This window comes from Bos indicus x Bos taurus, chromosome 3 (genome assembly GCF_003369695.1).
Source record: "Bos indicus x Bos taurus breed Angus x Brahman F1 hybrid chromosome 3, Bos_hybrid_MaternalHap_v2.0, whole genome shotgun sequence".
Lineage (NCBI taxonomy): Eukaryota > Metazoa > Chordata > Mammalia > Artiodactyla > Bovidae > Bos > Bos indicus x Bos taurus.
The window spans coordinates 89,389,141-89,415,284 of NC_040078.1; the positions used below are offsets into that span (position 1 = coordinate 89,389,141).

General features: G+C 41.9%; 1 protein-coding gene across 1 annotated transcript in view; it reads right to left on the bottom strand.

The window, feature by feature from the left end:
- C8A (complement C8 alpha chain) overlaps nt 1–26,144 on the bottom strand; it is a 71,902-nt gene that overhangs the window by 31,361 nt on the left and 14,397 nt on the right. The window contains exons 2-7 of the mRNA XM_027537122.1: nt 24,481–24,583; nt 18,761–18,905; nt 17,252–17,399; nt 11,589–11,778; nt 8,339–8,539; nt 6,342–6,582 (exon numbers count right to left, since the gene is read on the bottom strand). Of these exons, the coding sequence (XP_027392923.1) occupies nt 6,342–6,582; nt 8,339–8,539; nt 11,589–11,778; nt 17,252–17,399; nt 18,761–18,905; nt 24,481–24,583 (1,028 nt within the window). The remainder of the gene's footprint in view (nt 1–6,341; nt 6,583–8,338; nt 8,540–11,588; nt 11,779–17,251; nt 17,400–18,760; nt 18,906–24,480; nt 24,584–26,144) is intronic.

Below are 26,144 nucleotides of genomic sequence, written 5' to 3' on the forward strand. Positions count from 1 at the left end.
GTTCAGAGAAATTAAGTTCCTTGATCGGGGTCACACAATACTAAATGGTAGAAGCAAGAGCTCCACCAAGATGTTTCTGACTCCCAAGTTTAGATTCCTCACTACTATCTGCCAGGTTATTTCTTCATTCCACAGACCTTGATCCAATGATTCTGCTACTTACTCACCCCACCTAAAACTGTAATTATAATAATAACCACTGCTTACACAGTATTTTCTTTATCATGATGCTTTTTAGAAATATCTTCATTAATTCTCATAATGGTTTTTAAAAGTAGTTTATTATACTTATATTAGTTATGGGAAAACTGAAACTCAGAGATACAAAGTATTAGCTTTTAAATGGCAGAACCAAAAGCAAAGATATCTTTGTAAAAAGAACGCTTTTCACTACCACATTGCCTGATGGCTTTCATGGGGCCATAAAATACTATTGGCTTCCTTCACAAGTGGAGGAGCATCAACAGAAGTCATTCTCTGTAAGATCTTTGCAGACCTCAATATTCCAAACTACAGAATCAAGAGACTTCCCTGGTGGCTCAACAGTGAAGAATCCACCTGTAATGCAGGGGACTCAGAGACATAGGTTCAATCCCTGGGTCAGGAACATTCCCTGGAGGAGGAAATGGCAACTCACTCCAGTAATCTTGCCCGAAAAATCCCATAAACAGAGGAGCTTAGTGTACTATTGTCCATGGTGCCACAGAAGAGTTGGACACAACTGAGTATCTAAATGACAGCAATAGAATCATGTACCTTTAGAGCTCTGAGGGCTATTAGTTTACTTTCTATTCCATGCATAGTTTCTCTCACATCATCCCAGATGGAGGTATCTTATCTGACTTACTTAGATTACTTAACTTACAAGAAAATCTGTTTTGTGGGGCATTTGAGAGACAAAGGTCACAGAAGCTAAGCTAAATGTGTCTAGGAAGCCCAAATGCCTCAAGAGGTAAAGAATCCTCCAGCAATGTAGGAGATATAGGAGACAAGGGTTCGATTCCTGGGCTGGGAAGATACCTTGGAGAAGGAAATGGCAACCCACTCCAAAATTCCGTGGACAGAGGAGCCTGGCAGCTACAGTCCATAGGGTCACAAAGAGTCAGACACAGCTGAGCATGCATGTGCAGGACCTACCTACATTGGCCATAAAGGGAAAGTCTAGTTCATTGTCAGTAGAAAAGACACATAGATCATTTCAATTAGTATGGTGTATGAATTTATGTGTACATACATATATATTCTGGATTATTTTCCTGGCTTGAGAATCCCTGCCATATTTCCAAATGCCTAGAGGTACCTCTCTTAGGAAGTTGGCCCTCCCAGGCACACTCATCATGTTCTTCTTGCCCTAATGTGTGTGTGTGTGTGTGTGTGTGTGGCTGAAATATAATATAGAAGGAGTATTTACACTTCACAATTCACACCCAGGTCATCTGCAAATTACCCAAACTCTATTTCAAAATATGTCTCGAATCAATCATATTCTTTCATCTCCATTATGATTCCTTACCTGGATATCAACAGGAGTCTTCTAACTGTGCTCCTTGAGTCTGCTCTCACCCCCTCTAATCTGTGCTCTTCAGACAGTGGAATGACCTACTGACACAGAGATTAGACCATGGCACAGCTGGGTAACAGTTTAGTGATTTCCTTTTCACTACAGACAAAGTCTATACGTCTTACTACGACCAGCAAGACCATCTGCAGCTACTTCCAACCTCAGCTCCCTCCATCCCCCACCTTATCTGCAGGCTTCGGCCACACATTCTTATTTCAGTTCTCAAACACTCCAGGCTGTCCATTCTGCCCAGGGCACCTTCTCTCTTGTCTTGGGAGTCTCCTTCTGAGTATCTTTTTGGACCTTATCCTATTTACTCAAGAGACTTTCCCAGATAATCCTAAACTGATTTTCTTCTCCCTCTCCTTCCACAGTCAGTCTCTATTTCTACAACCTGTTCATTTTCTACATAGCTCATATCACAATTTGCAATTGGCTCAGCTGGTAAAGAATCCACCTGCAATGAGGAAGACCTGGGTTTGATCCCTGGGTTGGGAAGATCCCCTGGAGAAGGGAAAGGCTACCCACTCAAGTATTCTGCCCTGGAGAATTCCATGGACTATATAGTCCATGGGGTCTCAAAAAGTTGGACACAACTGAGTGACTTTCATTTCACTTCACTTCATGTACCTATTCATTAGCTCACTCAACAGAAGCTATTAAGGCCAAACACCATTCTAGGAAATGAATATATAATAGCAAACAAAACATACGAGGTCCCTGCTCTCATGGAACATGCATACTAGGAAGAAGAGGTTGACAAACAAATAAGCATGTGAACGTGGTAATTACTGAATATGTGATAGCCTGAGAATTAAAATAGGGTGCTATACCAAAGAGGGACTTGCTACATGGTCATAAAAGGCCTTTTGGAAAGGGGGGCATTTAAGTTGAGATTTGAATGGTTAGAATACAGCTATGCAAACATCAGAGGGAAGGGTAGCCCAGACAGAGAGAACTGCTAGTACCAAGGCTGTAGGCTAAAATGAGCTTGCTATGTTAGACTGTTTGCAGAACAACAGTGACAACAACAAGAATGGAAAGAAATGAAAGAAAAAGTAAAAGGAAAGAGGAGAAAAGTAAAGAAAGACAAAACAAAAGCCATCATACTCTAGAGTGGCCAGATAAGAGATCACAGTGGTTCGGACCAGTTAGACGGTAATAGAGATGTGGTCAGATGCCATGTATGCTTTAGAAACAAAAAATGACAGATCTCACTGATGAGGGGCAGAAAGTAAAGGGGGAACCAAGAAGGACATCCGGATTTTAAGGTGTTTGTTTAGTTTCTTCCACTAGATTGTAAGCTTTGCAAGAACAGGAACCATATCTATTTTGTTTACCTGGCACATAATACAAACATAATTGATGAATGCATATCTGTATGAACAAAACCATGAAAGAATGGACAGAGGGATGTCAGGGCAGGTTTCACAGAGGTGGGGATACCCAAACAAGGTTCCGAAGAATAAGTTGAAATCTGTCAGGTTGGCAAGACGGGGAAGCGTTTTGGAGGCTGACAGACAGCACCCACAAAAGGAGGCAGGAAACATACATGAACAGAACAGTGCCACTGAAGTACTTGACCTGCCTGAGGTAAATCATCAGCTCGGTAATAGGGCCAGACTCCAGAGAGGCCAGATAATGAGTGTGCTATTCCCTTTGTCATATTTTTATATAAAGACAAATAATAGGAGTTCCAAAGAAGGGATGAAGGAGAAAAAAAAATCTAAATCCAGAAATTCCAGCCCAAAGCCAATACTGATTCCTGTAGAATGTAGAAAGCTGTCAGCAGCAGCCCTTGAGGAAAGTCTAGGGTCCCATTGAAGTCTAACATCACCTCCCCAACATCCAAGAAGTCCCTTGATTTTTGATGCATGGTTTCATGCTGTCTTTAGGGGAGACGTATTTTATCTAAAGGACACATTAGAAGAAAACAGCCTTGCGCATCCTCTGGGATGAACCCATAGAGGATCTGAGGCAAACCCAAGGACAGATGAGTCCCCAAAGCAAACCAGCCCATGTGTTCATTTAAATCATTCCGTTCCAAGCTCAGCTTTTTGAAGGAGGGTATGTATACCACACGGTGTGTTTCTTAGAAACAAGCATTTAATAGAACATAAATATTATTAAAGTCATATAGATCAAAGACACCCAGAGAGAAAAAAGACATTGGAAAAGAGGAGAATGAGAGAAGGAGTGAGAGAGAGGATGAGAAAGAGACAAAGAGAAAATTAGACAGACATCAAACATGGAGTGAGAGTATGTGTGATTCTGTTTGTCAAAGGGAAAGAAGGTAGATGATTTTGTTCTTTGTAGGTTAATATGTAAATGACATTCTGATTTATTAGCGGGCTCCAGCAGATGAGGTGATGATTAGCACATTTCCATATTTATGGAAAAGCAACACTAACTTTCCGGATTTATAGAAAATCAGCTCTTCACAAACAGCAAATTGTGCTATTATCGACATATGGCTTTCTATAAACAGAGCTGAGGTAATTATCCCTGGGACAATTCGTTGGTGGGCTCCTTTTGAATATTAACCACATTGGAAGCCCATTTCTGCCTCACAGATTTTAAAGCGGAGGGGGCTTGAGATACCCCCAGGCAATTAATTAGTAATCCAGTACCAGAGACCAAATGAAAGGCTGTACCAGGAGCACATGGAGAAAAGACACAGGTCCAGGGGTCTGACGCCAGCTTCCTGCAGCCCTGGGCCAAATATAGATAAGTAATTAACTTCCCTAAGGAGCCTCAGCATTTCTGGGGCTAAAACTAGAACACCACCCACCTCCAAATGTTGTCAAGAATATTAAATAAGAATATATACAACAGCCCCGGAACTTAGTAAGTACTCAATAAATGTTAGCTCTTTGTCCTTCCTCATGGTTTTGAGTGACTCTTAAAAAGATCCACTTGAATTAAGTTTTTCAAATTCTTTTTTTATACTGACCTATCCTGAACTATTTCATTTGTCATGACTCTGTACATATATATGTCTTTAACCAAAACAAGTTTCTTGAAGCAATAACTTATCCTCACTGCTTACAAACCATTATGATATTTTCTCTTCTGTGTTGTTCAAAATGTTTGTGATCCATACATTGATTTCAGGATCTACTATTGGGTTTCAACCTGCAGTTTTTTAAGTATTATGCTGCAGGAAGGTAGGGACTGTATTTAGATTTGCTTGCCTTTGTATCCCTAGCACAAACACGTAGAAGACACTGAATAGATATTTGAATTATAAAAGAATGGATACAGAGATAGATGGACAAATTTATGAATGGCCCTAGTTAGGAATCTAAGTTAACACCCTCTTCAAACTCACTCACTATGAGTTGTTTTGCTCACTCACTGTGTACTAAACCCTGTGTTGGGCACTAAAGAGGTGGAAAAGTGTCAGACAGGATGCTTGCTTTCAAGGATCTTGCTGTCTAGATGAAAAGAGAAATAATTAATGTTTGGAAAATTGCTTTAAAGACTAAACTGTGGAATTTATATGAATGTGTTGAAGGAAGGAAGTGACCAGCCTGAACTGGTGCAGTCAGAGAAACTTCTTGAAACTTGGAGGTTGAACTTGGGCTTGAAAAATGGATACACCTCTCACCCTTCTACTCATTCACTGGTTCTCAAACTATACTAAGCATCAGAATAACCTGGAGGGTGATTGTCGAAACCCACACTGCTGGACCCACACCCAGAGTTTCCCATTTAGCAGGTTTGGGATGAGAACCTGAGGATTTGCATTGTAACACATTCCCAGGTGATGCTGATGCTGTTGGTGGGAGTCCACACATTTTAGAACCACTATTCTAGCAGTTTGGAGTGAGACCATGGAGATTGTTGCTGTCTTGCTAAGGATTTTAGATTTTAGTATTAGCCTTCCAGGATCTTAGGCAAGGAGATGACGTTCTAAGATCTGTGAGGCAGAATGATCCTTCTGGTAGCAGTATTGAGAATGGATTGGAAGGGGTGAGTCTTCCTCTGAAGACCATTTAGGAGTTGCTGCAGTCATAAGTGAAAGATGTAAACCCAGCCTCCCATTGAAGGAGGGGATGTAGAAGAAAGGATGGAGGAGAGCTGCTCAGGAGAGAGAACTGAAGGGTCTTAGAGATCTACAGGGATGGAGGGGTAGGAGGGTCTGGGATGACTCTAGGTTTCTGCCATCACTGACTGCTTGGATGGCCGTTCTACCCACCAAGAATCTACATTTTAAATGTTTTAACATTTAAACAGCAAAACCCCAGAGACCTTTTATTATTAAAGAGATAACTATGGTGCCATATGGCCTGGAAAATCCCATGGATGGATGAGCCTGGAGGGCTGTAGTCCATGGGGTCGCTGAGGGTTGGACAGGACTGAGCGACTTCACTTTCACTTTTCTCTTTCATGCATTGGAGAAGGAAATGGCAACCCACTCCAGTGTTCTTGCCTGGAGAATCCCAGGGATGGGGGAGCCTGGTGGCCTGCCATCTGTGAGGTCGCACAGAGTTGGACGCGACTGAAGTGACTTAGCAGCACAGTCCCATAGAAAATGCATGATTTTGGACAGCCAGACAAGTCTGCATTCAAACTCTATTTGTGGTGCTTCCTAGCAAGCCACTTCACCCTGTTGAACCTCAAGTTCCTGTAAATAATAATACTAATGCTACCGTAGAGAGTTGTCATGGAGACTAAATGAGATCACGTGTGGCCGAGAGTCAGTGACTAGAAAACTGCTCACCGTGTCTGGTGTACGCACCGAACACTATGTGCATCGCACACCCATTCTACTTACCAGCTGTTTCCATTTTTTCTCTGTTAAGCACCAGGATATACTCATAGACACCACCCATCGATCCAGACGTTATGTAATGGGTGCCGTAGTCATTGATGAACTTGGCGTACATGCCATAGTGGTATCGCTCTGGAAGCTCCATTAGTGACTGCAGCATACCTTCATCCAGCACGATGTTTTCCCTCCTCATCTTAAAATGAGCAGTCTGCACCTTTGTGAAAATTCTCATAAAGCTGTATTTCTGCCAACAACAACGACCACCATTAAATGAGGGAAAAGAACAAAGAGAGTATATATTTTACCACATGAGATCACATAAAAGGTCCGCATTTAGTACCTGTGGATATATATATAATATATATACACCTACATATAACTGTGGGAATTATATGTAAATGTATAGATATACTTGCATATATATGTATATAAATATATATAAGGGAGGATTACTATGCTTTGCAAGCATATATTGGACACCAGTGTGTGCCTGGCTTGTTCTGTACCTTCATCTCTTTCCTACTATGCCGCCCGGGTCAAGTTCTCATCAGCCCTCACTGGGTTCATTATCACAGTGTGCATCACCATGTTCCTTCCCTCCATCCTGCCCTCAGCCCACTCTTACCTCCACATCTTTCTCTAATTAAAGCATTGCATTATGCAACTTCTAACATAAGTATTAGGCACCATTAAAAATTATGCTTAGGAATATTTCAATGACATTGTGAAATGCCAATATCATTTAATTTATTGAGCGAGTACCTATCAGTGCCTGTCATCACATGCTTTCTGCTAGGTGCAGGGAACATGATCTTGAATGAGCTAGTCCCTGCCCTCATAGAGCTTATATTTTAGTGGTAATCTTATACCATTCAGTAATCAAGAAATGCAGGATCCTGATATAATAATGAAAAAAAAAAGAAAAAAAAAAAAGACAGGACCAGGGTGAGGTTGGATTGGTTTAACAGGAAGTGGGTTATGCATGAGCTTTCCTTGCAGAGAATATAAACCTTGTTCCAAAGTGATAGTGAAAGTTGAAGGAAACGACCTGGTTTTTGAAAAGTCCACATTAACCTGAGAGTTGTTTCTCAGAACAACACTTCCCTTCAGATCAATAGCTTATTTGTGGCAAAGCTCCAAAATGTAATTCATGTTTGTTAACAAAGTTAACTTTTATAACTGAATTTTCATCATGTAAAATCATGTTTTGAGTCCTCTGTAAATCCCAAGTTCTGGTATCAATGTTTTGAGGCTTTGGGGTAAATTTCTGATCAATTCAATGAATATTGCTCTGGCTCCCAATTGCCTCTCCATCCTTATCACTCCCTGTTTTCCCTTCCCACCTGGGCTTCAGACAGTGGAAGTCCTTTCAGTCCACATCTGTGTGAGGCAGTTTCTCACCTCCAGGCCTTGGCACATGCTATTTCCCAGGCTGAGAACAGCCTTCTGTTAGCTTCTGCCTCACTTCATCCAGACAACTGGTACTAGTCTTTAGATATCAGTTAAGGCAGACTCCCTGACTTCCTCAAGGAAGCACTGGCTGATAATAGACAGGATAATAGGCAATTAGTAGTAAATGGTTGATGAAGAAGTGTTGATGAAGAAAGATTCATTGAGCAGGCCAGCCATCCAATCTATGGAAAAGCCTGGAAAAGCCAGGCTTGCTGTAGAATTCTTCCAAGTCTAGTTTAGAGGGCTTGGCTGCTTCTCTTTAAGACACTACCATTCTAAGTATTTCCCTGTATGCTCCAGGTAACCATGAAAAAGGATGGGGAAATGATAAGAGTACTAGTCTTATCATGCAATGTTATTCCCTTTGTGATGATTCTGTATGTGAAAGTGTAATAAGAAAACAAACATAATTACCACTGATCAGACATTTCCAATTATACAAGCAAATGAAGGTTCAATTACTACTGTACTTTTTAATGCAGTTAAGGTAGTACGTGTTCGGCATAGATTATGGGATACTGTGCAACGTGGGCATTATGTTTTAATACCTTCTCATGATACTTGCTTAACTTTTTTAAGAAGGCAGCATCTTTTGACATGGATACACCTGCAGTCACGGTGACTGGGACGCCTCTAATGCCCACACCAATGGTCAATCCACTTGACACAGACTTGTCATTTTTTACTTTAGTAAGAAGATCATTTGCATCATTATATATCTCTGAAGAGATTTTAGTATCTGCCTGGGCCTGAAAGGAAACACATAGTTAGCTTTGTACACATAAAGTTATATTCCAATTCATAGGTAATATTTAAATCTTTTCTCTGTAAAATAACCAATGTTTCAGATTATTATAAATACTCCGTTAAAAAGGCTATTCCAAATTGATACTAAAATGCAGAAAATTCAGCAGTGCTTAGTAATTAGTGGTACTACTAAAATATTTATTTAAACATACACACATGATTCTGATAAAATGTTATAATGTTCTATGCATTTATTTCTTTCCAGAGGGCTTACTCTTCCTGTGTAGAAGATAGGAAGATAGATACCCTTCCTTCCTGCTTGACTCTGTAGTGGGGAAATATGGAAAGCCATATCTAGGCATGGACAAGAGGCAAAGGCAGGCAGGTGGTAACAATTCTACATAGAGGTATGCTTAGGGACCACCCAAAAGTGTTTGGTTATTTCATTCCGGGATTGCATTTCTCAGCCAGCTTGACCTGAGGTCTGGTCATGTGCTTTGCTTGAGCCAAGAAAGTGAGGCTTAGGAGCCCATGTGTGGTTCACTCTGTAATCACAAGAGCACGTGTTGAGATGGAAGCTCCATTAATTTGGGTCCTGAGTGTCCGAGATGAGTTTCCTTTCCACGTTAGGATGAATGAATAGCAGAAGAGGGGCATTACTGTTTTAAAGCACTGAGATTGAAGAATCTTTTGTTGCCATAGCATAGCTTAGTCTATCTTGCCTGACACATAGGCCCTAGATCGTCCTCCGGTTAGGAAAACGGCATTACCTATGTCTTTGAGCTTGGCTTACTTAGACCAGATGGCAGAGGTGGAAGTGGGCTAGGGGGAGCCAGTTTCTTTTTTTTTTTTAATTTAACTATAGTTGATTTACAGCATTGTGTTAGTTTCAGGTATGTAGCTTCAGATTCATTTCCATTATAGTTTATTACAGGACATTGAATATAGTTCTCTGTGCTATACAGTAAATCCTCATTGTTTATTTTATATGTAGTAGTTTGCATCTGTTACTCCCATACTCCTGATTGATCTCTCCCCTTCCCCTTTCCCCTTAATAGCCCTAAGTTTGTTTTATATGTATGTGAGTCTACTATTATTTTGTGCTTAGGTTGATTTGTATTAATTTCTTAGATTCCACATATAAGGGATCGTATAATGTTTATCTTTGCCTGGCTTATTTAGTGTGATAATGTCTAGGTCCAACCATGCTGTTGCAAATGGCATTGTCATTCTTTTTTTTATGACTGAGCAATACTCTATTGTATTTATGTACCACATCTTCTTCATCCATTCCTCTGTTGATGGACATTTGCTTCCACATCTTAGCTATTGTGGACAGTGGGAACCAACTTCTTAAGACAGAATCCATAAGCCTAGCCTTATCCTCTGTCAGTATTTTTCTTTTGAGAAACTTTGGTGGGGTGAGGGATGTGACTAGATAGTTGTTCAGGGTCCTGGCATCCTATCATCTCTCTATATAGATAGAATGTAGATAGAATATATATGATACAGAGAGAATTTGCATCATCTGCAGTCCATGGGGTCATGAGGAGTCAGACATGACTGAGCGACTTCACTTTCACTTTTCACTTTCATGCATTGGAGAAGGAAATGGCAACCCACTCCAGTGTTCTTGCCTGGAGAATCCCGGGGACGGGGGAGCCTGGTGGGCTGCCATCTATGGAGTCGCACAGAGTCTGGACACAACTGAAGCAACTTAGCAGCAGCAGCAGCAGCCTCCCTTCTAAATGCTGTATAGCCAGGCTTAGTTCAGATAGATCTTGGTTTAAATCTTGTCTCTGCTACCTATTGGGCCTGACATTTATCCCTCTACGTCTCTGGGATTTTTAATATCTAAAATGGGCCAATGGTAATATCCGTTCCATTGTCTTGTAATGAGGATTCAGTGGGAGAATTTGTGTGAAAGTAGGAGGGGACACTTGGTAAGCCTCCACTGAAGTGTGCTGTGTAGATGGCTCACCCACAGGGTAAAGGGTAGAGAAATGAACGGTTAGGAGCAGGCCCTGGAGCTGACTGTGAGCTCCATGGTGACCAGGAGACTGCAGAATTTTTTTTTTTTTTTACTGTACAATATTGTATTGGTTTTGCCATACATCAACATGCATCCACCACGGGTGTACATGTGTTCCCCATCCTGAACCCCTCTCCCACCTCCCTCCCCATACCATCCCTCTGGGTCATCCCAGTGCACCAGCCCCAAGCCTCCTGTATCCTGCATCGAACCTGGACTGGCGATTCATTTCTTATATGATATTATACATGTTTTAATGCTATTCTCCCAAATCATCCCCCGCCCCTCCCACAGAGTCCAAAAGACTGTTCTATACATCTGGGTCTCTTTTGCTGTCTCACATACAGGGTTGTCGTTACCATCTTTCTAAATTCCATATATATGCGTTAGTATACTCTATTGGTGTTTTTCTTTCTGGCTTACTTTACTCTGTATAATAGGCTCCAGAATTTTAAAGATGTTGAGAATCTTAGGGAACCTTAGCAGTTTTCAAGCACTTTTCGATAGCAGAACCTTTTCTTCCAACAAAATTATGTACAGAAAGCCAAGAGATGAAGGTCATCAGTGAGGACCTGCCCTTGGGGAAGCAGGGACACAGGTCTCAGGACCCCCAGCCACTTCCTGTCTTGCCACCACTTTACATCTTAGGAACCTGAGCCTGGGGAGGAACAGTGAGCTGCTCAAGGTCAGATATACATCTGTTCTAATAGTGTCAAAACCTGGAAATAGGGCTTCTGACTAGCAACCCAGAAAATAGGGCCCCAGTCTATTTCACTGCTTTAGGACCAGAACCGAGATCTAGCGGAGGTGGTCCCATTTACAGTACAGTCCCATTTACAGAGGCTCCCTTGCCCTGACCTTGACTCTTCAGCCCTGAGCAGGTGCATTGGGAGCTTCAGCCACCAGCAAGCCCTATAGGAAGTAAAATCTTCCAAAGCAAGTCATCTTATCTTCACCAATAGACTTCCCCTCCATGCCTCTCTGCCACAGTGGCCTGTGAGCACCCCATTCAGACTTACTTCAAAGTGATATTTCAGGAAATTGTAGGGTTTCCGGAAGTACTTATCATCATCTCCGTAGTAGAGACGCTCACAGGCAGGGTCATACTGAAGCTCCCTCCATTCCCCATTGTATACAGTCTCACACTGGCCCCCGTAGTACCTGGCATCATACACATGCTGAGCTTCTTCCTGGGTCAGGATATTATACCTAAATTGAAAAGGAAAGCAGCTTCTAAGAGAGAGCACTGGAAAAGCAAAGAATAACACAAAATATCCTCTGCACGTTGATGTAACTGGTAGGCTGAGCAGTGTTTCTCCAACTGAGTTATGTGAGGCACTAGGTTTCCTTGGAGTACCTAATGGGCCATTCTGAGTAAAGGCAGGAAACCAAGTGGGCTGGGCATGAGCCCCACCTTCCCTTAAACCAGACCAGCCAGACAACATTGTTCAGCATCTAGGAGAGTGCTCCCACATAGGAGGTCCTCCTAAATATTTGTTGAGTAAACTGAAGAAGAATATGCATGATTATCAAAATTCTGAGCCCAGGAACTAGGCAGTCCAGACCTGTTTCCTGTCTCTGCCACATCTAGCTGTGTGATTGACCTTGGGCAGATGATTTAATCTCTCTATGTTTCAGTTTAGTCATTTGTAAAAAAAAAACAGCTAATACTACTGTCCTCGCAGAGTTAAGCATGAGTTAAAACAAGTAAAGGAATCATAATAGTACTCATGAAATATTAAAAAAATGTTGCTGTTGCTGGTTTTTGTTAACATTATTTCAAAAGAAGTTCTGCTGCTAAAAACTAACTTTGAAATATTGGTATAGTTCATAGTGGTAAGCTGATGATCTAATCCTCAGAAAGGCTGTAGTCTTCTAGGCAGCATGGAGAAACACAGTGTGAAGTCAGGGAGTTGAGTCACTAAGTCATGTCTGACTCTTTGCGACCCTATGGACTGTATTGCCCACCAGGCTCCTCTGTCCATGGGATTCTCCAGGCAAGAATGCTGGAGTAGGTTGCCATTTCCTTCTCCAGAAGTCAGGGAGACACCTGGTTAATTTCTGGCTCTGTCATTTACTAGCTGTGTGACTTTGTAGAAAGTTTCTACAAACTTCCTGAAGATCATTTTCCTCATTTGAAGAACAGAATAGTAAAAGTGTCATTTAGTGAAGTCTAAATGAGGGCATTAGGGTAAAACAGAAGTACACTTGATAGTAATTCTTCTTTTCCCCTGGCCCAATACCTTTTCAGAAATATTTTCTAATACTTCCCTCTCTGAGGGTGTTTCACGTCTATCTGCCTAAGTCCTCTGTTTTAGGTCATGGATGGTTTAACCATATTTAGGTAAAAATAATGTGAAACAGGTGAAAGACAGCTTTAATTTCTTAAAAAGAGAAAGTTAACTGAACAAAAGCATGAAGCTTGACTAAGAGTTCAAAGACCTTACAATCTAAGCCTCTTATGTTGTAGACAATAAAATGATTGCTTTTCTTTTCATCTCAAACTTCTGTTTAGCCTTTAAGACCCAACTCAAATATTGCCTCCTCTGTATCACCTTTGATTATCCTGGACAGATAATTGTCCCTCCTCTGTGTTCCCATGGCATTTGGTGATTGCCTCTGGCATAGCATACGTCATGTTTGTTTATTTCCTTTGTGAAAAAGCACAAAGGCAAATTAGCAGTGGAAGGATTATGAATAAAACCTGCTTCAAAAGAATAAATGGATAATTATAGAGCACTTGGCATATAGTAGAAATTCAATGTAAGTAAACTTCCTTCTTCTCTTCCTTTCTCCATCTCTTTCTTCCTATTAGTGGAAGTGATGTAATAATAGCTGTGATGAATTGAATACACATTTTACCAGACATTTAGCATATATTAGCTTTCAACCTCATAACAATTTTGCAAATGTGAAAATTGAAGCTCAGAAAAATTAAGTAACTTGCCTATAGTCAGAACTGGGATTTTTTCCTAGATTTTTTGGACACTACAACCTAGGTTCTTACTCTTTACCCTGTAATTTCTATCTTTCCACCTATGGGACATGTTGCTGCCTATAGCTGATAAATACAGGCTCTCTAATGGACCAAAGAAAAACTCAAAAGAACCATAAGCTCTAAGATTGTACTGCAATCTCTAACCATAAGTAAAACCTATGTATATTTGGAAAATCTGATTGCAGAAGCCCTAATGGAAATAAAAAGAGAGAAATTCCACTTTTTGGAAACTTCTTCTGCAGAAATATTCACACATGTGTACAAAATTATATATATGAAAATGTTCATTGTAGCACTGTTTATGAAAGGGAAAAGGGGGAAATAATCTAATTATCTTTCAGTTCCATAGGAGGTAATTTAATTATTATACAGTTACACTATAGAAGAATTGGAAAATTGTTTTTTCTTTTTTTTTAAATTTTTTTTACAAAAGTCCATATAGTAAATAATTTAGGCCTTGCAGGTTGTGTAGATTTCTGCCGCAACTACTCAACTCTTCCACTGTAGGGCAAAAGCTGTATTTCAATAAAACTTTATTTAAAAACAGACTGCAGGCTGAATTTTGCACCTAGGCCATGGTTTGCTGATTCTTATTATGGAACATTACATTGTTGCTTAGAAAAAGACAATAGAGCATATGGTAGGAAAGCTTCAAAATATTAAGTGAAAACAAGTTGTGGGCAGTATGTATAGTCTAATCATATTTATGTAAAATATACTTATGGCTATAATGCACAATACATTTAATTGAATTCTTTCCATACGGTGTGTTGGCAGTGCATCTTTACATGATTGGGAAGTCTCAACTTAACAGGGGTCAGCTCCAGGGAAGGAAGAGAGGGTAAGTGGGTGGGACAAGGTTAAGGACAGTGAAGGAAAAAGTTCAGTTTTTACCTCAAATAGTTATTACTTTTGTAACAATAAATAAAAATTAAAAACTGGGAAATGCCTAAATAAGAAAAAAGTAAAATATCAGGAAAGGCCTCTTAGATCTTACAGATGAATGGAAAAACCACCATAACGTCAGCTGTTGGGAGTGGAGGTGGACCCTTTCTGCTGTTTTCAGTGTTCAGTGTGAGCAAAGTACTCAACCCAACAAGTATTAATATATTCGAAATTCTCCTGATTGAATCACATGAGATCAGGGTCATGGTCTGAGATCTTTTTGTCAATAAGGAGGTAATCATTTTCCAAGTCAACACCTCAGTATTTCATGCTCATACTCTTTGCATCCCATAGTCCCTTTCAAAATCAAGATTTTGGTGGTAGAGCCTGAAATATGCACTCAAAATATTCAGGTATTGAAGTCCTGACTCCCCAAACCTCAGAATTTTACAGTATTTTGGTGGTAGGATCCTTAAAATGGCAATTGAGGTAGAATGAGCTTATTAGGGAAGGCCCTACTCCAATATGACTGGTGTCCTTACAAGAAGGGGAAGTTAGGGCACAGCCATGGGCGGAGGGAAGGCACTGTGAGGACCCAAGGAGAAGACTACCATTCAGCAGCCAAGGAGGGAGGCCTCAGGAAAAGCAATCCTACCTTCATCCCAGGTTTCTAGCCTCCTGAGAAGAAATTTTCTATTGCTTAAGCCACCTAGCTTGTGGCACCTTGTTATGGCAGTCCCAGAAAATTAATATTATTGGTCTAGAAGAAACAAATACTTGATCATCTTTTCATGTGTGTGTGGCCACATGCCCTTACAGGATTCTGCCCTGTCTGGTAGGTGGGCTGTGATCTGAAGGTAATTAAAGCACAGTGAACGAGCACTGCATGTCACAGAACCCACATGTGACTGGGAGAGGGCTGCCGCGTGGCCCAGCTGTGGCGTGGTGATCACTACCTCTCTGTCTCCTCATCTGTAAAGATCCCGCTGCTCCTATTGATTTGTTTCACTGCAATCAATACTCAGTGGCAGACTGTTCTAGGAAAAGCTCTGATATAAAGGCTGAGGAGATGAAAAACATGAATCAGAGCAGCCTCTGTCCTCAAAGAGTTTATGTTCAAGTTAGGGGACAAGGCCCAAAGCAAAGACTAGCAATACCATGTATCACTACAAGCTCAGCCCTGTGCTGGGTGCTGGAGAGGCAGAGATGATGAGGGATCCTTCAGCCTGGGAAACAGATGTCTCCGCCCTGTTGGCTAAGTGCTGGCAGAGGAGGACACGCAGGGATGCTAGGAGCAGTGGGAGGGGACTAAGTCAGCCTAAACAGCATTGAGAGGAGGAGAGGGGGCGTCAAAAAGACCAGCTAGAGGACATGATGCCTGGGTATCTTAACTGGGCTGTCACAGCAAAATACACCCAGTACAATACCCAAGTCCGGGTGACTCAAAGAATTTTGACAAAGTTATGTTCTCTCAGTTCTGGAAGCTGGAAGTCTAGGAGAAAGGTACCACCAGGGTTGGTTTCTGATAAGGCCTCTCTTCCTGGGTTGCAGATAGCCACCTTCTCACCATGTCCACACATGGGGCCTTCTCTGTGCGTGTGGTGAGAGAGAGCTCTCCTGTGTCTCTTCTTCCTCATATAAGTATACCAGTCCTGTTGGATTAGGGCCCACCCTTATGACCTCATTTGACCTTAATTACCTCCGTAAAGGCCCTATCTCTAAATATAATCACATAGGTGTTAGGGCTTCCACATATGAATTTTACGGGGATGCAATTCAGTGCATAACACTAGGTAAAAAGGTAACCAGATAGGAATATAGGCAAGATATTCCAGAAAGAAAGAACTAACTTTATGAAATCTCAGAAGAAAAGTGAGTGTTGTGTGTGTGAGTTTGAGCCTAAACATAAGGTATACAATGAAGCAAAGTTAGAATCAAGGCTCATTGGATCTCAACAGATTAAAAAAAAAAAAAAAAAAAGTGTCCTGAGAGGTGTAAGTCAGCAGTCGCAAAGTGGAGATTCAAGCTCCACTGTGTCTCACCTTGAAGTCCATTTTCTTGCAGTGTGTCACTATGTTGGCCTTGGTTGTATCAGCAACTGCAGTGCAAAGCAGAGTATGAATAAGGCTACTGAAAAGTGCACTTAGTCAGAGAAGAGTTATTTGGGGGAATATTGGAAGCCTTTGTAGAAGATGTAGTGATAAATGGGCCTTGGAAATGTAATTGGCGCAAGAGGAATGAACAGTAGAGTGGGAAAGGGTGAAATAAGGATATGCGGATAGAGACATAGAGGGGAAAACAAGAGCTATGTCATGTAAACAGGACTGAGCAACTCACCTGTTATGGACTGAATTTTGTGCCCCCCCCAAAATTCATATGCTAAAACTCTAAGCCCCCATGTGGTGGTATATAGAGGGAGACCTTTGGGAGGTGCTTTGGTCATCAGGGTAGACCCCCTCATGAATGGAGCTACTGCTCTTACAGAGGAAACCCACAGGGCACCCTGATCCCTTCCACCATGGAAGGACACAGCAAGAAGACTGCTAACTGAAAGAACACCCTCACCTGACCAGGCTGGCACCCTGGTCTCAGACTTCCAGCCGCAGAAGTCTGAGAAATAAATGTCTGTTATCTTGTTAGAGCAGCCTGAATGAACTAAGACACTAGAGGGACAATGGCCTCTCAGGATGCACTCTAGAGGAATTCCTCCCAAAGACCCTCTTGTTTCCCTGAAACCGATACTCATGATTGATGAGAGATCATGCCCGGGACTCACAGAGCCAGCAGGCAGTGACTCACCCCAAGGCTGCCTTCTCTGATCCTGGAATTGGGTCATACTGGCTGCAGTCATTTTCCAAGATCCTGACGTCTTCACAGTCGTCCTCGTCAGAGCCGTCCAGGCAGTCCTTGTCTCCATTACACACCAGGTGGCGTTTCAGGCAGCGACCTGAGCAAGGAGAGGCGGTGGATGCTTCTAGAGCCTCCAGGTCTCCTCCCCCTCCCTCATGACCTGTATCAGTTCAGTTCAGTTCAGTCGCTCAGTCGTGTCCGACTCTTTGCGGCCTGCAGCACGCCAGGCCTCCCTGTCCATCACCAACTCCCAGAGCTTCCTCAAACTCATGTCCATTGAGTCATTGATGCCATCCAACCATCTCATCCTCTGTCATCCCCTTCTCCTCCCACCTTCAATCTTTCCCAGCATCAGGGTCTTTTCAAAGTCAGCTCTGCATCAGGTGGCCAAAGTATTGGAGTTTCAGCTTCAACATCAGTCCTTCCAATGAATATTCAGGACTGATTTCCTTTAGGATTGACTGGTTGGATCTCCTTGCAGTCCAAGGGACTCTCAAGAGTCTTCAACACCACAGTTCAAAAGCATCAATTCCTTGGCGCTCAGCTTTCTTTATAGTCCAACGCTCACATCCATATATGACCACTGGCTCTGTTCCATCTCTGAAACAGCCCTTCAGTCCTCAGTGCTGTCAAATCCCCCTTTAATCTTCACTGCCTCCACCCTCCTCCCAGCCTCGCTGTCTCCCACCTGCAGGCCCTCAGCTCAGACCCTGCCCCAGGCTCCTCCTCTCTACTCAGTCTCCACATCATAGTCCCAGGGATCTAAAATGCTCTGCACCCTCCAGAGTCTCCCCATTCCTCTGTCTCCAAATGCCACCATCTGGTCCCCAGTTAAAACCCTGGCCTATCCCCTGCCTCTCTTCCCAAAGCACTTATTTTGGGCTGATTGCAAGTCCCTAAACCCTTGTGCTTTTGCACATTTTGTCTCTTAGCAAACTTGTTCATTTTCTAAGTCTCAGTTCAAGTACCATGTTGAATCCTGCCCTGACTCTCCAAAGCAGATTTAGGCAACCCTGCCAGAGAATCTGTACATTGGGCCCTATACATACACTCATTACACTGGCTATCATAGGATATTGTCACTGATGGCTTATTGGTCTGTCTCCCAAAGAGTCTAGGAGTACTGAGGATCAAGCACATGAATTTTTTTTCTCTCTGCATCACCAGCAGGTAGCACATTACCTGGTCATCATATGCACTCAATTAATATTTATTCAATGAATGGATGGATGTGTGAATTGTACCTTTTTCAAATCAACATATGTTCCCAAAAACTTGCATCAAGATTACTTGGATTGCTGGCTTGGCTTCAAATTCAGGTTCCTAGGTCCCATCTAAAACTTCCAGAATGATAACTTTCAGGGCTCTGGAAGTCTGCATTCTAACAAGGTCCTGGAGAACTGTTTTGTACATTAAGTTTGACAGGCACAGCTGTTATCCTGCTGAGATGCTACTCACCTGTCTCCTTACACTGGAAATCCTGTCCACACTGTGCTTGACTCAGACAAGCTGTGGGACTGTGACAGCTGGCTTGGTCCCAGACATTCCCACTGCAGATGGTTCCCCCAAACTTGTTTGGCTGCAAGAGGCTCCGGTATCTGTACTAAATCAGATTTGGAAACAGACACATTCATTGTCTTATCAATCAACCGAGATTGGTGCAGGCAGGTCTCAGCTCAACATAAGGAATGACTGTCTTAATGATTGAGAGCTCCCTGCAAAGCTGTCTTTTGAGGGGATGAATAATCATAAATGGTGATGTTCAACCAGAGGTTGTCATCAGCTGGAATATTGAATTAGGGCCTCCAAACATCAAATGAGAAGTTTGGACTAGGTATTTCTAGGGTCTTCCTCCTTGTCAGGAAGGACCTCCATCTTCCCTTTCTGAAAGTACCACTTAGTACCTATTCATCTTTCAAGACTCATGGTTTATCTTCTTGGGAAAAAAACCTCTATAACTCAGTAATATATTCTCTGTTCCCCTGAATCCTCTCTCCTAGCACTTGTCATACAAGGTTGTTATTGTCTACTTCTTGCTTTACCTATCTCCTTATTTTAGGAACAATTTTCATATAGGGTTAGGGCTGCCAAAGGGAGGACCGTGTCTTATTTGGCTTCATATACTTGGCATTTGATCTATGATGCATTGCATGGGAGACACTTTTAGAAGATATTTATTGCTTCTCCTTTGTAAAATTTTTTTTCTGGTCATGGCATCTCCTCTTTCCTTGTGACATATCTCATATGATTCAGGTAGGGGTGATGTCACCCCCTTAGTCACAGGGTTGTGTGGATATGATTGAGGCAGGGAAACCAGAGCCCCATATCTGCCAAGTTGCAATGATTGGTTCATGACTCAGCCTTATGGCAATCATAGTCCTCTCTGGGAATTTTCTTTCAGAACTTTTGGAAAAGACAGTTCCTTTTTAGCTGAAGTTGCCGGGTATCAAGTGGTCATGTTGCCTACGAGGTAGAAAGAGCCCATGCAAGAGGTCGAGAGACAAAGAGAGCTCTGAAGACACCATCTGAGCCTCTGTGTCCAGCTTTGACTGCAGATGAATAAATACTTACTGAAGAAAGGACAGAAAGAATAAAATGCATACCAATCTTGGGCTCGATGTTTTTATGTTACTGTTTTCTATAGGGTGTACAGTATGAGATACTAGTGTATAAGGAGGAAGCTGAACAGTGAGATATTCCAAGAAATTGAAGTTCCATCCCCGTCTTTGAGAAGCTCAGAGTCTAGTTGACGAGATAAAAAATATAACAACACAGAACATGGGGGTATATGAGTGTCAGTCAGCACCATATTTTCTGCTGCCTCTTACAGCCCACAGGCCCTGCCTTCAAGATTGTAAGTAAGTAAATAAGAAGGCAATGACTTGAAAAGAAGAGAATCGAGTTCCTGACTCACTGTCTACAGTATCAGTGCCTGGTACTTTCTGCCTCAGTTTCCAAGTCTGTAAAATGAGGTGGTTGACCTAGTTGACTTCATTAATCATAACTACTAATGATTCCTCCACCTGTGTCCTATAGTTGGAAGAGCAGAGGCATGAAATTAGCCCAAAATTAGACCCACTTGGGTTCAAACCCCAGATTCACTTACCAACTGCCCATGAGCAAGTCACTTATCTTTTCTGAGCATCTGTTGTCTAATATGTAAAGTGGTTGTGATGATACCTTAGCTCAAAAGGGTTTTGTGAGAGCTAAGCGAGAGGTCTGAGACCATGCAGCCTTGTGCCTGGCATATCATTGGTGCTTCATAAGCAGAAATGTTTTCTACATCATTACCATTATCAATTCAGCCTTTTCCAGATGCTTTCAGGGATGAGTACAAAGCAATGTGACTTCCTGTCTCTTTCATCTTGCTCACATCTGCCTACATGACTGCTCCTTAGCAAAGAGGCAGTTGTAGCAAAAAGAAGTGAGGCTCCAACCAGTCCATCTGCCTTTCATGCCTGTCAATAACAGCGATGGCAGATCTGTAAACTTGATGGGAAGAGATTATAATTAACGGTCAATGTGGGAATATGAAGATATTTTCAGTGTCTACCCTCATTCTTGTTCCACAACGCAGTAAATACAAGAGAGCTTGTCATACCAATATAGAGCCAGTTCTCTTCTCTTTCTTGCCCTTCAAAAACATTCATCAATTATGAGACCTGAAGTTACCAATGTGTTGATGATGATGATGGTGGCTACCAGTTATTGAGTGCTTACTATTGGCTAAACACTTTACATTCTTTTAAAAAATATTATTACTTATTTATTTAGCTGTGCCTGGTCTCAGTTGCAGCATATGGGCTCTTTAGTTGGGGTATGCAAGCTCTCAGTTTGTGGCATGAGGGATCTAGTTTCCTCTGTGCAGGCTTGAGGGCTAAGTCACTTCAGTCATGACTGACTCTTTGCGGCCCTGTGGACTGTAGCCCACCAGGCTCCTCTGTCCATAGGATTCTCCGGGCAAGAATACTGGAGTGGGTTGTCATGCCTCCTCCAGGGGATCTTCTCCACCCAGGGATTGAACCTATGTCTCTTATGTCTCCTGCATTGGCAGGCAGGTTCTAGCACCACCTGGAAGCCCCCTTGTTCCCTGACCAGGAATCACACCTGGGTCCTGTGCACTGGGAGTGCAGAATCTGAGCCACTGGGCCACCACGGAAGTCCCTCTACGTTGTTTATCTCACTTCATTCTCACAAGTCTAGGAGCTTACATTCTATTAATGATCCCATCTTAAACTGGGTTAGAATTCCAGTTCTGCAACTCACAGTGTATGGGTCACTGGATAAACTCCTTAATTCCTCTGACCCTCGGTGTTCTCATCTATAACATGAGAGAGATCTGAGAGTGTTCTGAAGATTAGTGATCACACAGGTAGAGACATCGGCTCTCTGTTCCATTCTGGTGTGTGCCCAGTAATAAGAGCTGTCACCTTTGTCATCATCCTTGTGGCTGTTGGACTACTCTGGAACAATTATGGCTGAGAAGGTATTGGATTAGGTAACCACTAATATCACTCACTACTCTCCATATAGCTCCAGGAGAGCCATACAGTTCAGATTCATGGGTATTTTGGAATCAAACCAGCCAGATTTTAAATTGAGGCTCTGCTGCATTCTTAATGGGCAACCTAAGCAAAGGGGAGGATGGTATCTATCTGTATATCACCCACTACTGGCTGCCAAAGTCAAATAAGAAGATAATTTATTTAAAGCATTAGCACAGTCCTTAGTCTACAGAAATTATTCAATAAATGGCCACTATTATTGTCATCAACATCCTTCCTGTGGTTTCTATACTTGGAATGATGGTGCAGGCATCACGTTCATTCCCACCCACTCCCTAGTTTCTAGGTTGTTATGAAATAATGAAGACATTGTATTGCAGACAGGTTGATAAGGATACTCCCCCAGGGACTGCTCAGTGCCATTGCCCATGGTTGGTATCATTAAGACATAATTTTCTTTTCTACCTAGTAGACAATGTTTATTTTCAGAAATGCACATCTTTGGGAGATTTTGAGAGGAAGAAACATAATAATAATTAAAAAAAACTCAGATGGCCCTTCAATTAAATAGTTAACAGAATCATTTTAAGAATTACCTTAAAGACACGACTTTTTGAATCCCTAAGAAAGTAATCAATGAAGATGGAAACTGTAAGTCATTCATCTGTGCTATCTGCTATCTAAACTGTAACACAAGAGAAAATTGTAGCTTTAGGATGTTATTTCAATGTATAATAGGTTGAATAATGGCCACGCAAAGAAACCAAGTCCTAATCCTTGAAAGTAGTAAATGTTACTTTATTTGGGGAAGGGATCTTTGTAGACATCATTAATTTGGAGAAGTTACTCTGGATTATCCAGGCGGACTCTGAATGCCATCACAGTGTCCTTATAAGAGGAAGGCAGAGGGGGATTTCACTTATACACATAAGGGAAGCACACAGAGGGGACGAGTGATGCAGACAGAGGAGCAGAGATTGGAGTGAGCAACCCCCAGAAACTGGAAGAAGCAAAGAACAGCTTTTCCTCTGGAGCTTCCAGAGAGCACCTGACTCTACTGACACCTCGATTGCAGACTTCTGGCCTCCAGAACTGTGCGAGAATACATTTCTGCTGTTCTAAGCCACCCAGTTTGTGGCATTTATCACAGCAGATTCAGAAAATTAATCCAGAATGTCAAAGCAGAATGAGAATCGGGGGCCAGATATTTTTAAACCGGAATGCCTAAAACTCTTTGGCATATCCCAGAGGTGGGAGAGGCAAGATCATAAATTTTAGCCTTCAGAGTCAAATAAACTAGGTCCAAATGGTGTTTCCACCACTGTCATCAGATCTTCCCAGAGCACTCTCCTGTCTCACTGAGGAGGGGGCTGGAGGCAGGAGAACCATTCGCAGACTCTGTAACAGGTCAAATGAGAAAAGAGCAGGGCTTGATTCGGGGCAGAGGGAGTAGGGGTAGAGAGGAGGGCACAGGAAGGAAACCGCTCACATTTATTGAACACTTGCTATGTGCCCTGGTGACTCAGCCAGTAAAGAATCCTGCAATGTGGGAGACTGGGGTTCGATCCCTGGGTTGGGAAGATCCCCTGGAGAAGATAACAGCTACCCACTCCAGTATTCCGGCTTGGAGAAGTCCATGGACTGTATAGTCCTTGGGGTCACAAAGAGTCAGACAGGACTGAGTGACTTTCACTTTGATTGTGTGCCAGATGCCATGAAAAGCATGTTTGTATGCATTATTCTTTGGATGTTCTCAAAATCCCTATGATGTACATACTGTTCCTCCTTCACTTATAGACTAGAATCAGAGGCACAGAGAAGGTAAAACATATGTCCAAAGTAACACAGCAATTAAGGTGCAAACCAGAATCTAAGCTGTTCAATCAAAGCTGAAACACAGGCTTGACAGCAAGAGACTAGTAGACAAGGCTCAGCAGTGGTGTGCCACGTAAGGGGCTGCACCCGCCTGTGTCCAGTGAAGGTGTGTGTTATCTCCAGAGATTTTAAAATACTAAGAAAGCAGAATAGAGTCAGTCTTTTTACTATATCTGTATCACTGATAGGCCAGTGATTCTACACAAAGACAGAGCTGTAATACTTCTCCCTGCCAGAGCAGAGTGCGCCCAACATCCCCCTTATGCTGCTGAGTTTAGCAATCATTTTGGACTAATTAAAACCACTTATGTGGGCAAGATAGATATACATCTGTTCATTGGGCGTGTCAGCCTTTTTCAGTGCATGAAAGTGAAATCCTCAGAAACACCCTGTGTGGCATGCTTTGGTTTATCTCAGTTTCCCATAGGTCATGGACAGCTTGGCATTTTGTTTCCAAGTCATTGGGCCCTCCAGATGACTCTCACTAGAGGGCAGTAGGTTGGCCAGGACCCAGAGGGGCCAGTGGGGATCAGTGTGCCCATGTCTGGAAGGCTACTTTTTTCCATCTAAGCCATAACATACATGTCTGGGTAGCCTCATCCAAATGCCTTACAAACAAAATCAGAAGAAGCAGAAATATGTTCCACCGTCATGTGTGTATGGCTTCTGAATACCTATTTCTAGACCCATTTTCTCCCCAGACTTCTAGATGTATAGTGCCAACTGCGTATCCCCATTTGAATGCATACTGCACGATTCAAATGCCAAATGCTCCAAAATTGGTTATTAACGTCTCACCTTTTTGTCCTGGCATGGAAAGCAGTCTGTCCACTCTGCCCAGTTGTCCAGCTGGCAGGAGACCGCTGTGGGGGTGAAACTCTGAACAGCTCGACTGACTCTCCTAAAGAGACGGAAGACCTCGATTCAGTTTTTAATTTATCATGATCATTTGAATTTCTGTAATTATAAATGTGAAAAGGTGTTTTAATATGATGGCATCTTAATAATATGTAAACAGATGCTGAATTTTTCCCCAGCTTTATTGAGGCATAACTGATAAAAAAAAAATTGTATGGTATATGTATGATGACGGGTGTGATAGTTTGATATGCATATACATTGTGACATGATTATCACAATCAAGGGAAAGATATACCTCACCTCCCATAATTACCTTTTTTCCTTTTTTGGTGTGCTAAGACATTTCAGACTTACTCTCTTAGAAAATTCCAAGTGTACACTCTGCTATTACTAACTCTAGTCACCATGCTGCATGCTAGAAACCCAGAACTTTTCATCCTGGGTATTGAGAGAGTCGATAAGAAGGCTGATAAGAAGTCCGGGGTCCCCGAGGAGGAGAAAGTGGTCTGGGGCTCTCGAAGTGGAGATAGGGGTCTGGAATTCTTAAGGAGAAGGAAGGGACAAAAATCTTTTCTTTTTTCCTCTTTACATTCCTTAGTCTTAGTCACATAATTTTTTTCTGATGATTACACAACAAACAACTCAGTTTAAACTCTGTACTAAGGATTATATAACAACAGTGTATTCTGCTTGAGGACAATTTCTCCTTCCTGAAAACCTCCTGGCTAATCCTGTTATCTTAAAATGTAAATTATGTGAGTGGGTCTAGTAAGATCTTTACAACCTTGAGACTTTCTTTTGATTTATTGTAATAACTAATTTAAAATGTATATAACTCCCTTGTTTAGACTAGCGAGGGGGGCACTGTCTGCCCCCCTTCTGATGTCTATGTCAGAAGCTTTTGCTGTTCCTTTTTCACTTTAATAAAACTCTGCTACACAAACGCTCTTGAGTGATCAAGCCTGGTCCCTTATCCCAAAGCTAAATCTTCTTCGGAGATCATGAATCCGCCATCACTTACCATAAGCTATCACTATGACAGAAAGTTTATATCCTGTGACCAACCTCTGCCCATGTTTTTCTTGCCCCAAGCCCCTCTATTCTATCTCGGGTTCTATGAGTTAGACTTTTCTTTAGATTCCCACATATGCCTGAGATCATGCAGTATTGCCTTCTTTCTGCCTGGCTTATTTCACTTAGCATAATGTACTTCATGTTCATTTATGTTGTCACAAATGGCAGAATTTTCCCCTTTTTTATGGCTGAACAGATGCTTAATTTTTAAAAAATTTGTACAGGTTGCCCATTGATTTGGGCATCTGGGTACTTGTAGCCACAGAACATGAAACAATATCACAATATATATTCCCTTAACCTTCAAATTATCCGGAAGTAGGAATGGGGATAGAGCAAGGAAATGAGAGGAACGTTCATAAAGGCACAGTTTTTACTTGGAACCCTGGGCTGCAGGGGTATTTCCAATACTTGATTAATTCTATCATCCTTCTTAAAAATTGCATGTGCTGTTTTTAAAACAAAAGATATATGGCCTATTGCTCTTTTTATCCCAATATTTTATTGTGACAAAATATACATAACAT